This window comes from Salvia miltiorrhiza, chromosome 8 (assembly GCF_028751815.1).
Source record: "Salvia miltiorrhiza cultivar Shanhuang (shh) chromosome 8, IMPLAD_Smil_shh, whole genome shotgun sequence".
Taxonomy (NCBI): Eukaryota; Viridiplantae; Streptophyta; class Magnoliopsida; order Lamiales; family Lamiaceae; genus Salvia; species Salvia miltiorrhiza.
The window spans coordinates 43,962,888-43,978,585 of NC_080394.1; the positions used below are offsets into that span (position 1 = coordinate 43,962,888).

General features: G+C 39.5%; 1 protein-coding gene across 1 annotated transcript; it reads right to left on the reverse strand.

The window, feature by feature from the left end:
* Positions 1-7,289: 7,289 nt before the first annotated feature.
* On the reverse strand, positions 7,290-11,137 carry LOC130997154 (uncharacterized). Its single transcript, XM_057922413.1, has 8 exons — positions 10,988-11,137; positions 10,310-10,819; positions 10,089-10,234; positions 8,685-8,928; positions 8,503-8,607; positions 8,248-8,430; positions 7,963-8,164; positions 7,290-7,880 (listed from the first exon to the last, which is right to left on the reverse strand). The coding sequence occupies exons 2-8, from the start codon at positions 10,811-10,813 to the stop codon at positions 7,393-7,395; spliced, it is 1,872 nt and encodes a 623-aa protein (XP_057778396.1). The 5' UTR covers positions 10,814-10,819; positions 10,988-11,137; the 3' UTR covers positions 7,290-7,392.
* Between the last annotated feature and the right edge of the window lie 4,561 nt (positions 11,138-15,698).

Here is a 15,698-nt window from a genome sequence, read left to right on the forward strand (position 1 = left end):
CAAATGGAAATTCTGTTTCATTGAACAAAACCGTCCTAGCTATGTAAATTCTACCAGATGGATGGAGGCATCTATAGCTGTTTCGTCGTGTTTGCGCCATTGTCTATTATTAGTTTAGTCATATTTTATTGTAAAAGTTGTGTAGAGTAGTGGTGATTTTGTGTTAATTTGAGCTTAATGGTTAACTGTGATGTTTTAGGTATTAAATGAAGAATGTCGATGTTAAAGCATTTGAAGATTGTGAAGAAAGCTCATAACGACGCAAAAGAGAGTGTTTAAGACATGCTAACTGTTGGGAACCGTGTGGAATATCCTAACCTTTTGTTTTGATGATACCAAAATTCATAGGTCGTAATTGTAATAGACTAGAATTATTTTTCAACTCAAGTGTTAGAGTTCAGTTCTAGTTTAGCTTGCGGTGTCGAAGACTGAAGACTGAAGAACGAAGGACTGAAGACTGAAGACTGCAGATACCAACTGAAGTATCAGTTGAAGAATCAGTTGAGAACTGATTACTTAATGCGCGCAATGGACTGATACTAAAGACAAGTATCAGTTGAACATTCCTCCTCGGACTGATCTTCCAACGTTCAGAGGAAGCCACGTACTCACGAAGTACAACTGCATTAAATGCAGAGATCTCAGGATATCCTTATCTCTGCAGAGGTCATTCCTATCTGGTGGTTACTTTTCAGAGACGTCACATCTCCTGTCCATCAAGAGAGCCGTTTCCACCCAGACAAGGAACCTCGAAGATTGAAACCTTGAGAACCTCATTGACATGACAGAATGCAATGATGTCTCTCACCTTTTTGAAGTTTCAGTACCCTGCAGTGACGGCGAACGTGAATTTTTTTCTTCAAAAACATTTTAGGCACAGTTTTTGAAAAACTTTTCATCTTCTTACGTGGTACACATCTTGTCTATTTATACCATGTTGTCTTCACTATTTTTCTGCATCAACTAACAAATCTCCACAGCCTTCACTGTGAGAAAATCTTTCAAAATTTCCAAAGTTGCAGAGAAAATTTGTTCCGACTAAGGAGAAATCTATGACTGCAAAGTCATGGAGTGGGAGAATGATGCTCACATACCTGGTCTTCACCGGACTCTTCCACTGGATCTCAACGTCTCTCCGACATCAAAGTTTGCTCTACCCTCAGTTGTATCCAGCGAAGCGCGTGTCTTCTATCTTCATGCACGGTGCATCGGTTTGAAGTACTTGTCTGAAATAGGACAGACTTCATCGACTTCTCCGAAAGGCCTCCCGCCTTTTGTGAAGCTTCGATGTGGAGCAACAACAATGAGCAGGAGCTCGTTGTCAACCGGCGCAACATCGACAGTGTCTATCCTCATGATAGTCACTGATTCGATTTTCCTTTCCTACACACTTCTCCTCTGATGCCTCTTTCTCTTCACCATCAACCCTCTCCTCAACCTCCTTTAGTTTGCATGATTGTTGCTCTCTTCTTCCCAGTCTCGAGAGCCATGCAAACCTGCCCCTGCCCCTTTCTTCGTCTCTTTCATCCCTATCCTCCCCTCACCTTTCATTTTTTCTTTTCTAAACCCTCCACGTTCTCCATCTACCTCTGACCCTCAACATCTTTCTCTGGACCATTCTGCGATTTTGTTTCCACGCAGTGGTCTTAGCTTCATCCTTCAGTCAATCCCACCTTTTTGATGTTGCCAAAAGGGGAAAAGTTCTTAAGAGACTTATTCTCAAAAGACTGAAGACGATCAAGCAAAATGATCATCCTATTTCATCCGATGATCATGAGGAAGATTAGCCAAGAGGATAAGACCTCAAATCAACGGAAAACAAGTGAGAGTGGAACAAGCTTAGGAACATGAAGATACGAAGACAGAAGATGAAGATCAAGAAGTTCAAGGCGCAGCCAAGCAGACTGCTGGAGTCCATGGGTTTCCCATGTTGTTTTGTTTTTCTTTTTACTCCAATGTAAGTCTTGCTCTGTACCTCGACTGATGGCTTATCAGTCTTTTATTAATGAAAAGAACTTCTGATTGATCTCAACCTGAAGACAATGACTCTTTGTCCAGGCTCTGATTATGTTTTGCTGTCTTCTCCTTGTTCTATTTTTAGAACTGTTTCGTTCTTAACTCTAAGTACAAGTTTTTAGGTTCTATTGTTAAGGGGGAACTATTTTAACCCCAGTTTTAGAACATGTACTGTGAGTTCAGTCTTTTTGTTGTCTAGAACTGCTGTGTGGTTTTGGCATCATCAAAAAGGGGGAAATCGTTGGGAACCGTGTGGAATATCCTAACCCTTGTTTTGATGATACCAAAATTCATAGGTCGTAATTGTAATAGACTAGAATTGTTTTTGAATGCAGAGATCTCAGGATCTTATCTCTGCAGAGGTCATTCCTATCTGGTGGTTACTTTTCAGAGACGTCACATCTCCTGTCCATCAAAGAGAGCCGTTTCCACCCAGACAAGGAACCTCGAAGATTGAAGCCTCAGCCCAAATTCGAATTGCTCTCCAACGGAAGAAATTTTGAGGACGATCTATGCCAACGGATCTATTCAAGAGTTCTCCTACAAATAGCGCTCGAGGATCACTTCAACCTTCACCGATTTAACGACATAAGCTGAAGCTCTGCCGAAATTGCTACTCAGCCTAAAGCTTAACCTCCCCAAAGCTTGAATCGAAGAAGAGAATTCCAAAGCCAAAATCAGTCACTGCTGATTACATATATTTTCTTAGACATTAGGCAAACCTCTATTTACCCAGAAGCCAAAGGTCAAACTTGCTTCAAAGAACTTGTTCTTTGTAGTATAGTTGGCACTCGTTCAAACCTCCCCCCCAAAAGAGTGTTTGAGTGATTCGGAGTTCAGGAAGGTACTCTGACTCTGAGTGAGAAGTCTTAGCACGGGTTGTGCTGAGCAAGAGAAATCCGACGCGAGTGAAGCGTGGGTACTGAAGAAGGGTTTTCTTCAGTGGTACGGTTGTGTGCACCCGGCAAGCACATAGTTTGGTTTGCAGTGCACCTGTTAAGCACTTGCGGAGTGGATTGTTAGTCTGATCAACCAACCCTGGATGTAGGAAAGGGTTTTTTCGAACCACGTAAAACTCTCTGTGTTGTTTACAGCTTTCAGTTTTATATTCTTACTTGTGTTATTTCAATTGATAAACTGAACACTGATTAACTGCAAAGAGAAACCTAAAAACCAACAACGTGCTCCACCGAGGCTATTGCGAAACTAAGTTTAATTTCCGCTGCGTATGATATCAGTCTGATTGATCTATCTTCTGATAGTCAGGAAGAGTGTTATCATCTCTGTTTTAGCAAACCCGACTGAAGCCCTTACTTGCATCAGTTAAGTTCCAGCAACTTAACTGATAACTCTTTACTGAAGAGCTTTCAGTATCAGTCGTCAATCCTGTTTGGTCAAAACTGTTTTCAGTAAAACAGGAGTCTGTGTTTGCGTGTAAAGTTTCGTTTTGATCTCTATCTGAGATCCCTCTGATTGAGGAGTTTGAAAAATAGCCCATAGGTGTATTCTCCCCCCCCCATACACCTATTCGAGACCCTCTGGACCTAACACTACCATGGCTCACAATGAATCGGGGGTGATTAGAAGAAGATTGAGAAGAGAAGGCAGTGAGCCGCGACGCACTAGCTAACCGGTTGACTGCTTGAAGGAAAATAGGTATAATGTGAAGTGAGCCGCGGCGCACTAGTCAACCGGGCTGACCCTGACAGTTTTCTGACGGGAATTCTCATAAGAAGGGCGGTTTTTAGAGATTCAAATACACTTTTTTCACTTAGAACTTCCATCATTTCCCCTTTTTGAAGCAAGAACAATAGGAGAACTTTAGTTTATCATTTTATTTCACTTTCTTTACTCATTGGAACGGATTTGTACTTTGAATTTCGCAATTATTTCTTTATCTTTCTTCTTTGTTTTAATTCCATGGTTTACCTTTTCTCCTACTTTGAATTCTACAGCATGATAAACTAATTTCCATAATCTAGGGTTGGAGATTCAATTGGGTTTAATTGATTTGCCTGTGATGTATTGATGCACTTTATCCGATTCAATTGTTTGATTTTCGATTTTGCAATTGATCACTGCTTGATTGTGTTTGCAACGTGTGAGATCGAGAGAAGAACTCGTTGCTTGACCGTGGTTGAATTGGAATTAGACTTAATCGGAAACGTGTAGTCTAATAATTGATGAATTCGTGTGATTTAATTAGCGTAGACTCATACTTGAATGTGAAAACTATGGTTTGAGCACCTATGTTAGGAGAATTTTGTGAGTTTATTAATTGTGCATGATCTTCACTTGTTTATTGATTTCCCGAGAAGATGATCCGTCGCCCTAAAATCTTTAATCCTTGAATTTCTGTTTGTTTTATTACTTTGAATTTATTTCTCGTTGTTTTAAATACATTACTTGATCACTTGAAAATTGGTTAGAATGTTTAGGTGTTTTTATTTTTTTACGTGTTTAACACATAGATAATTAGCCCTGCTAAGTCTTTTTCGTGGAATACGACTTTGGTCAACTTGTCACTCTACGATTGACCTCGTTCTCTTGCGAGCAATCTAGAAAGTATACTTTAGGTTGAACAATAGCCTTTGTGAGAAAGACTATATCCTAGAAAAACACACTTAGAGGACCTGAATTGGAGTTTAGAGGAGTTATAGGGCCTAAGAAATGGAAAACAAGTGCAACCAAAAGTTCTTAACATGATATAGTCAGGTAGAGTGTGGAATAGAGACTGAAAATGAGATTTATTGTTGAGTGTTGGTGTGGGGAGACGATTTATAAGGAACACAGCTGTAGCAAAGGCATCCCACCAGTATGTGTAGGGTAATTTGGCAGAAGCAAGAAGGATAAGGCCTAACTCAGTGATGTGCCTATGTTTCCTTTCAGATTTGCCATTTTGCTGGTGAGTATGTGAACATGGATGCCTAAACTTAATACCTAAGTTATCTAAGATAGATTGTAGTGGTCTAAACTCCCCACCCCAGTCACATTGTATACATTTTATCTTGGTATTAAACTGCCTCTCAATGAATGTGTTAAACTTAACAAATATTGTGGAGACTTCTGATTTTATATGTAGAGGGTAGATCCAAGTAAATCTGGTAAAATCATCAATGAAGTGGATATAATACTTGAAATTTTCATGAGAAGCAGTTGAACTAGGACCCCAGACATCAGTGTGTACTAAGTGGAACAGTGCTGTAGTTTTTATAGCTATAGAAGGAAAGTTCATACAATGTATTTTGCCGACTGCACAATCATTACAAAATGAAGGTTTGGAATTAGGCAACTGCATTATTTTGAAGGCAGAATGTAAAACAGAAGTACATGGGTGGCCTAATCTATGATGCCACAAACTGACATTATTTTCTTTATTGGCTAAGTAGCAGGAGGAAGATGATGAGGACCTGATTGAGGAGTTGAAATCCAACTGGTACAGTCCTTCTTTAAGTTTGCCTTCCAGCAGGATATGATGAGTTTGTTTGTCCTTAACACAACAGTAGGAAGAGTGAAATTCAAGATATACATTGTTATCAGTGGTAAACTTAGAAATACTCAACAAGCTCTTGGTAATGTCAGGAACATAAAGCACATCACTGAGAATTAGATCTTTGGAAAGATGTGGAAAAGAGAAATGACTAGAACCTATGTGAGTGATTTGAAGTTGAGAGCCATTACCTACTGTGAGTGTTTCATTTCCATGATATGGAGAACTGATTTGAAGATTGTTGAAGTCAGAAGTAGCATGAGCAGATGCTCCAGTGAGGTACCATTCATTGTTGACATTTGAGTTCTATGATGGGGAGGTTAGAGTATAGGCAGTAGGTGAGGTTGTTTGAGCTATGTTGTTTGAGGATTGTTGTGGAGAGGAATATGAGTTTTCAGTAGTAGACATGTGAGCTTGTGGAGATGAAGATGAGTTCATATCTGGACCAGTAAAACTAACATCAAAACGCCTAAAGCATTTCAAGGTTGATTTGTTTTACCACATAACTGACAAGCTGGTTTGTTGTTGTAGTTACCAATGGACCTACCACCACCTCTGCCACCTCGGTTGCCATATCCATTTCCAGATCCTCTACCACCACGACCACGACCTCTGTTACCTTGATTCTGTGCATAATTGGCAGAGTAAACATGATTAGTTTGAGCAGTAAAGGCAGTAGGAGGGAGATTGCCACTTGCAATAGCTTGATTATGAATACGAATTTCATGAGTTTGCAATGCAAATTGAAGTTCATGTAATGTCAGTTCTTCACATCTGGATTGAAGAAAGACACTAATACTTTCAAATTCTGGACCAAGTCCTGGCAAGACGTGAGTAACAAGATCAGATTCAGATATTTGTTGACCAACACTGTATAGTTGATCCGAGATATCTCTGAATTTCAGTATATACTCATCAATTGATGAGTTTCCTTTCTTCAGCGTTTGGAGTTGAAAGCGAAGTTGCATAGCACGCGCTTTTGATTACGATTGAAACAGCTTTTCAAAAGCAATCCAAATTTCTGCAGAAGTAGTGCATCTCCCTACATATCCAATCATGGATGGAGAAATAGAGGCTTGTATCCAACTAAAAACAAACTGATCTCGCCTAAGCCAAGCGAGATATTCAGGATTTTGAACAGCAGCATCAGATGTGGATTCAAGGTGTTTTGGATGGAGCAGATTTACTGTGTAACACATCGTCGAATCCAAATGCACGAGCTGTCGCTGCGACCTGTGCTTTCCAAAAATTGTAGTTGCTTCTATCCAATTTTACGCTGATTGGATGAAGTTGAGGAAGAGTTGGATTTGTAGTTTCTGTAGAATTAGCCATAGATGTGAAGGATCTATGGAAGGAGATGTGAAAAAAGGCAGATGAGAGAAGATCTATGGAAGAAGAAAGCGAGAGATTTGTGAAGCGGAAGAGTAGAAGGATCGAGAAAATTAGAAGCTCGATACCATGTTTGAATATAAGCTAGAGAAAGATTTTGTGTATCATATTGAGAGATATTTGTGTAAAGGAAGATCAAAGCTTCCATAGACCTTTTTCATATATTTATTATACACTGATAGGGTTACATCGGCTGTTGCATACACTTGCATGTACATGATAATTACTTCTATAACAGCTTACTAACAGAACTAACTGTTTCATTCAATATGGTGTAATTCCGATATCATAATCATAATATAAAACCCGTACGTTTGAGTAGCATTTATGTCTCGATTTCTTCCATCTCCATTGATCTTGTGCTTGTTTTCCACATTAGCAGTTGAAGTTTGAATTGAAAGACAAAAATCAAGGCAATCTTTATTTATTTTTATCCATTTCATCACTACTGGATAAAAATGGAAGTGGGCAACAAAATCTACATGTTCTCACAGAGTTTATTTAGCCTTTGCAGGATGTGTGGTGAGTCCATACCCAAAAGGGAACAACGGATCGTAATGGCGGTCACCGACATTCATCGGAAGCTGATCGACAGTCTTGAACCACGTACGAGAGAGCTTGCCGGAGAAACCATAGTCCCCAAACAGAACATCTGCAACACCTTGGCCCTCCGTTCCGGGAAGCCAAGCGGCCACAAGAGCATCCATATGATCAAGATACGGCTGGATCACGACGGGGCGCCCGGTCACCAGAACCACGACGCATCTCACGGAGGCGCACACGTTCATGATGATACTCGGCCCCGGATCAGGAAGAGTCAGATTGGTGCTGTCTCCAAATGTCTCTGCATACGGTGGCTCCCCAACTACAACAATGGCGTACGAGAACTTGTTCGCCTTCACATATGCAGAATCCGGATTCTCTTTAAACACAACTCTTGTTTTGGGGCTCACTGTGTTCTTGATTGCAGACAAGATCGTGGTGCCTGATGTTTACTAGAGTCAGATTCGCTTCAAGAAGGGAAATGCAATTAAGTAAGAGATGGAATGATTGCGGGGAGGTTTTACCGGCTGTGATGTTGCCAGAGAGGCCCTGCCACTCGATCGTCCAGCCACCACACTGATAGCCGATGTTATCGGCGTGGGTCCCGGCTACAAGGATCTTTGCTGCCTTCTTAGGAAGTGGGATCAATGGCTCATCTGCAGACTCACCATTCTTGAGAAGGACGAGAGATTTTCTTACAGCTTCCCTTGCCAGCTCCCTATGTTCCTGTTGGAATCTTGCAATGTGACGGGCGAAACACATTTCTCGATCACTATAAGAACAGATTTTGTCGAAATTTCTTAACTAACCTGACTCCCCAGGTACTTGGCCATGCTGTAATCGGCCAAAGGGTGTTCAAACAGGCCCATGGTGAACTTAACTCTTAGAATCCTCGCCACTGCATCGTCGATCCGGCTCATGGGTATGAATTTCCTTTTCACCAAGGAGGTAAGGCCATCGATGAATTCTTTGTAATCGTATGGAACCATGATCTGCAGGTTTTGTAGTATCTTATTAAATATTGTTTATAACTTGCATAACATTGGTCCAAGTTTGATACCAACCATGTCGATTCCAGCGCCAACACCGGCCAAGATGGAATACGTGTAGTTGAGATGCGGCGGCGAAGTGATTCTGTCGATTCCTTGCCAGTCCGAGATGACAAATCCCTGCAGTGAATGATGAGGATCCGTAGAGAGGTTATGTATGAAAGGTGTATGGAGTTGGGAGGGAGTAGAGTTCTCACTCTAAAACGCAGAGTGTTTTTGAGGAAGCCGGTGATGAGATCGCGGTTGGCATGCATCTTGACGCCATTCCAGCTGGTGTAGGAGATCATGATGGAGCCGACGCCTTTGATGACGGCGCTGTAGTAGGGAGCCATGTGAATGCTCAGTAGGTCGTGCCTGCTCGCCACCGTGTTGTTCTCGTTTATCCCCCTCGTCGTTCCACCGTCGCCGACGTAGTGCTTTGCACAAGCCACCACTTTCTGCCTGCCAAGATTACGACCAACTCCAGCTGAGAATATTTGGTTTAATCTAGGGTAACTTGATGGTAATTTCATTGAGGATGTTGTACTAGTAAAATTTTAAATGTAGCCTTTGTTTTCAATGTTTTGAAAATAGTGTGAAACCAACATTCTTGGGGTAAAAGTTACTCCCCGTCCACGAAATGAGTACTCATATTTAATTTTTCGTCCGTCCACAAAATGAGTATCCATTTCCCTTTTTGGCAAATGTACTCCACATATCTCTTTAATTAATACACTAAAAAAAAGGATCCTTAAACTATTTACACTACATTTATATATTTTTTAAAATTCGTGCCGTTCATAAATGGGTACTCATTTCGTGGACGGAGGGAGTATATCATGTGAGATAATTGATCCTCTGATTGATTTACAACGAAGTGGAGCCATAAATAATGTGTCCCATCATTTAGTTTCTGTGGAGCCATAAATAATGTGTTCCATCATTTAGTTTCTGTTTCCTTCTCCGGAGATCAGATTCTTTATCTCATAATTTTCGATATCTCACTTTCAAAGTTGATATTCATTATTAATTAAAAATTAGTTAAATTATTGTTGTTTTTATATGTTTCATTTGTTCCAAAAAAGTGGCTCGTTTTTTATTTTAATTTGTCCCGTTAAAAATAACCTAATTTATAAATAGTGATTAACTTTCGAAGAGTGAGTATTTTACTTTAATTCAATTTATATTTTCTCCATGTTAGAAAAAAAGGGACATAAGGAGTAATATTTATTGACTGAGAATTGAAATAAAAATATAGAAATCATTATGAAATAATCAACTTGCAAAACAATTACCAACTAAATTTTGAAAACAAAAAAATAAGAAACAATAACTTAGTGATATATGTTCTTCTTTTGTATAAATAAATATGTAAATAAATAACAAGTTTCTCATCCCCCAACTCAAAAGGTATGAAAATCGAACTACGATATCAAAATTAAAATTAAAGAAAAGTTAAAAGAAGAAGACAAAATTGAGGTAGAGTAGTGAAAATTTCAAGCTAAAATGGTCCAATCCTATGTCAAGTTGGAAAGTGGAAAAACAGTTAGTCTTCTCTTATCCTCTTGACATTTGGAAGAAAAAAAAGAAAAAGAAAAATGAATGTGGGTAGATCTACTTACTGCCCAGCGACAAAGGGAACACCCTTAGGAGAATTGGGAGGTATCTGTCCTTGCAATCCAGGAATGATCTGTGTCATCTCTCGAACTACCTTGGGATCTTCACTGTAACTCTCGAAACATCGTCCCCATCTCGGATCTCTGCAAACCTACCACACAATTGAAAACCCATCTTATCTTCTTCTCCGGCAATTCATTCAAATAATACACTGGTAATTAAGTACCGCAACGCATGGTGCAAAAACATAAGGAATGCCGGTAGCTCTGACTTCGAGGGCCGTCGCCGCTCCAATCCTCTTCACCAGTTGTGGATCACTCGTAGCTCCAATGCCGACGTTATGGGGGAAAACGGTGGCTCTGTAAACGGCGTTGTGGCCGTGCACGGCGTCGATCCCATAAATCATGGGTATCTTGAGACGAGTCGAGAGCGAGCCCTTCTGGAAGGCGTTGACCATGTCCACCCAAGTCTCCGGCGACGCCGTGCGCGACGGAACGCTGCCTCCGCCGCTCAACACGCTGCCTATGTAGTACTTGTTGAGAACATGGGCGGATGCTACGAGGCGGTCGATTTGCGTCATTTGGCCGATCTTTTCTTGGAGACTCATCCTGCTTAAGAGGTCCTTCACTCTCCTCCCAACTGCCTGCTTCGGATCTTGGTATATTGTGTAATCTGCATTTGCTGCCCAAATCCACCACCACAGCAACACAACCACAGCTCTACCCATCATTATACCCTTCACATTCAACAAGATAAACCCAAGTGAAAAATCATTGATTAGTTTCCTCGGTGTTGATGCAGCATGCAAGAACGCATATGATTCTTGCTATAGATGTCTTGGATAGTTTGATCATTTCAAAGTAATGCAGAGATGAGTATATATGAAGTGGAAAAAGACACTTACGGTGAGGACACTCAAGTGAAGTCGGTGGTCACTGCTAGAGAGAGAAAGAGAGAGGAAAATTTCCCCTCTCAAGTCTCAAGTTGGGATCAATGACATGAGACAGTGGGTTTATTATGTATACGGACAAGTTTGTTTGTTTGTTGAATTTTGGACAAACTTGCATACTTTTCTTGCCATGGTTTGTTTGCTTTAATTTTTTTGGGAAAAAATTAATTTTAATTTCCTATTTATGGGAGAGACGAATTACTACTTGGCAAGCTTGTGATATTAAACGTCAAACGTCTTATTTATTAATGGGATGAAATCTAGTGATAATCATATTATTGGTGAGAACTCAAAATTATACATAAATACATAAAATACATGAATATGAGAGGATCAGATTGTCAACAATATTATAACACTGTGTACAAAATGGAAAATCAACTAATATAAGTGTGTGTTTATTACTATATATTTTCGTCCGTCTACAAATTAATAGTGTGTGTTTTCCTTTTCTAAAAATTCTCCCTTATATTTTAAACAACATTCATACCCAGTATTTACAAAATACTCACCCCTTATTTTTTACAATTTGGTGGGCCCAACCTCTAAATACTATCTCTTGTGGGACATTTTTAATATTAAAATCAAATCTTCCAATCATTTTATTAAAATTTGTTTCCTCCACTCCATCACACACTCTTTGTGGATTGAGGGAGTATTATATTTAGTTGTTCACACTAATTCTTTCTTGTTTATAGATTTTATGAGTTTGTAATATTTTCACATTTGTCACAAAAGATAGTCATCATTCTCTGATACTCAACCTTAATTATTAAAGCTCCTGTTCTTGTTTTGTTTGACATACTTGCACATCTTAGAACTATCTCAAAGGACTATACTTATTTTTTATAAGAAAATCTATGAACATAATTGGAGTAAAAATTATAATTATCATTATTTTAAAATGATCTCTTCATACTTAATTACTATTTGATGACTATGTTTGATAGTCCTGATAAGATACAGATAACAAACATATAAGAGTGAATTTTTTAAATGGCCACTTTCATATTGTAAAGATAAAAAATGTCCACTAAAATAAAAAACTTAAAAAATGTCCACTGTTACCAAACTACCCTTCACATTAAAAATTAAAAAAATGTCCACTTTACATCACCCCTTTAAAAAATCCCGCAATTCACAACCAATGTGAATTCACAACCAAAAGTTTTTGGTTGTGAATTCGATTGGTTGTGAATTGTGAATTCACAACCAGTGTGAATTCACAACCAGAATTTTTTGTTTGTGAATTCACAATCAGTCGAATTCACAATCAAAATTTAATTTACAACCAGATTTTTTTGGTTGTGAATTCACAACCTAAATTTAATTCACAATAAGAATTTTTTGGTTGTGAATTCAAAACCAGTCGAATTCACAATCAAAATAAATTCTAGTTTTAGTTGTGAATTCAAACTTTAAAAACTCAAATTCACAACTACTTGAATTCACAACCAAAATAAATTCTAGTTTTAGTTGTGAATTCAAGTAGTTGTGAATTTGAGTTTTTAAAGTTTGAATTCACAACTAAAACTAGAATTTATTTTGATTGTGAATTCGAGTTTTAATGAATCCACAACCAGAATTCAATTCACAATCAGAATTTATTTTGGTTGTGAAATCAAGTAGTTGTGAATTTGAGTTTATAAAGTTTGAATTCACAACTAAAATTAGAATTTATTTTGATTGTGAATTCGAATTTTAGTTGTGAATTTATAAATTTGGTTATGAATTCAAGAATATTAAATTGTGAATTTATCGAGCTGGTTGTGAATTCGAGAATATTAAATTGTGAATTCATAGATCTGGTTGTGAATTCGAGAATATTCAATTGTGAATTCATAAATGTGGTCGTGAATTCATAAATCTAATTATGAATTCATAAATCTAGTTGTGAATTTAAGAACATTAAAAATAAATATACAAAATCACTATCATATTATCTTTTTGCAAATTCCTAAAAAATATAGCTCAACAGAAAATTAATTGTATTTAAATCTACTATACATCAGTGAAAAAAATTTCCTCTGTTTTTTCACATCTATTTCTCATTCATCAAAGCTAAAACAAAAATCTCAACAGAAATAGATCGAAATTCTTCAATCTCGACAATATCACTACAGCTTTCATCACATTAGATCGAAATTCTTCAATCCTCCTCGGACGCTAGAAAATTCTTCGGTGAAGAAGAAACGATCTCTTATAGAGGAAGAGGACCAAACGAAACCCTAGAGAGAGAGATCGAAACTGCAGCACAGAGAAAAGAGGGAGAGCCAGAGAGGGAGAGGGAGAGAAGAGAAATAGACAGACCCAGAAGAAGAAAATTAGTATTAAAAAAGTAAGATCAGAGAAAACTTTACTTTTTGTTCTTTTATTATTTCCCACAAAGTGCAGAAGTAAAGGAGCTGCCGAAACCGTGAAAATCAGCTCATCCATACCCAAACTCTTAAGACTTTAGATCCACAAATCAAGCCACATTAACAATTTTGTAAAATGTGATGCCCGAATTCACGGAGAGAGAAAAACCAAACAAACACCTCCAATCCATTCCGTTATTCCAGATTCAGCATTTAAGCACAGCATATCACTCAATAAACTCACATAAATCTCACACAACCACATCCACAGCCAGCCAATCCAGATCTATTCACGTCTCTTCGGTAATCAGATCGGATCTGCTTTGACCGGATCTGCCCAGCTGCTGCAGCCACCCACCACCGTCCGACCCCACGCCACCCACTGCCGTCCGACCCCATCCTCTATTGCCCGCGCCAGATCTGCCGTTCAGTGGGCAGCTCACGGCCGCGCCAGATCTGCCCAGCCGCTGCAACGACTCCGGCGAGGCGAATTGGAATTCAGGGGTGGGGCGGACTCGAATTCAGGTGTACAGAGGAGGCGCTGATGTAGGCGATCGGAGGGGGAGGCTTCCGAGGGAGCGTCGAACCAGGGAGGCGGCGCGTCGGACCGAGGAAGGCGGAGCGTCGGACCGGGGGAGGCGGCGCGGCGGAGTCAAAGGTGCCGAGCCAGAAGAGCGTCTTCTTCCCCGGCGAGTCAGCAGTGGCAGAGCAACGCTGCCGCGTGCGCGGCTTCCTCCGTCTCAGAACAGCAGTGTAGCGGTGGTGGTGGGCCGCAACTGTGGAGCGGCGGCGAGGACGAGAAGGAGAGGAAGAGGGAGAGAGAGAGAGAGAGAGTGACGTGAACGTGAAGAGAGAGAGGAGAGAAAGAGAGAAATGAGTGGCCATTTTTTTAAAATTTAAAGTAAGGGGTATTTTTGTCTTTTCAATCAAAAAGTGGATAGTTTTTATTATTTTTATTTTAGTGGACAATTTTTATCTTTACAATATGAAAGTGGATAGTTTTATATATTAACTCAACATATAACCCGTAATTACTTGTTTTGTACCTTATATGAGTAAAGTAGAAGGCATGTATTTATCTAAAATACACACATATAAACATTGTTCCTCTTTTAATTTCATATCTCGCTCTACACTAAGATATGTATTCATTCTGTGAACAGTAGTACAAATTATTCTTGTAGAAGAAAAAATAACCCTCTTCTTCAATCTCCATAATCACGACCACATTCACAACACTTGCCACAACGCTCAACCTAATCGTGTTCATTTGTCTCGCAACCGGCGTGGAGCCTTCGCTCGGTGGTGTTGTCATCCAACAACAACAATACCACCAACACAGAGGTGCCACTGGCACCTTGCGTGCCCTCACCACCGATGCGGAGGTGCCGCCGATGAGATAGACATAATTGGTGTGCAATTGCATCTTTGATATAGTAGCATCAATTGTGTGTGCGCGTCTATTGTGATTCAATATATGTGTAGTGTGTGAATTGCGAGAGAAACGAGAGAGATAGAGTTAACAGAAAAGGAGAGAGTAAGAATTCTCGTTTTCAATTTTTCATAAGATTATATAATTGTAATTACTCATCTAATTTAAACTTTAATCTATAATATCAAACAACTAATTTATAGTAAGAGTAAAATTTTGAAGTAGCCAAAATAAATCATAAAACACAATTTATGGCCACACATTGAAAAAACACAAATTTTGGCCATTTTTATTGATTTGGACGTTTTTACCCTTAATGAGGCGGACCGGGTAGGATCAGGCACGCGGGTCGCGTGCCGGGTCGGGTTAGGCACTTATGGCACTATTAGTGCCATAAGTGCCAACGAAAATCCAAAATAAAACCAAAGTAAAATAATCATTTTGGGCACTTATGGCACTAATAGTGCCATAAGTGCCATACGTGCCGCACAAATACAGAAACAACAACATCATTTAAACCCTAAATGGAACATCTAAACCCTAAATGGATAATCTAAACCCTAAATGGAACATCTAAACCTCAAATGGATAATTTAAACCTTAAATGGCCGGAATATCTAAATCCTAGGGGGAAGAGTGCACTTATGGCACTTATGGCACTAATAGTGCCATAAGTGTCATACGTGCAGCACACAGATCAGATCAGATCAGATCTGCCATGGCTGAAATCGAAGGAGGCGGAGATCAGATCTGCCGATGGAGAAGGCGGCGCAACGATCAGATCAGATCCACCGCCGCCGCCTCATCAGACCAGATCTGCCGCCGCCGCGCGCTGGAGAGAGAGAGAAAGAGGGAGATGAGAAAGAGAGAGGAGAGA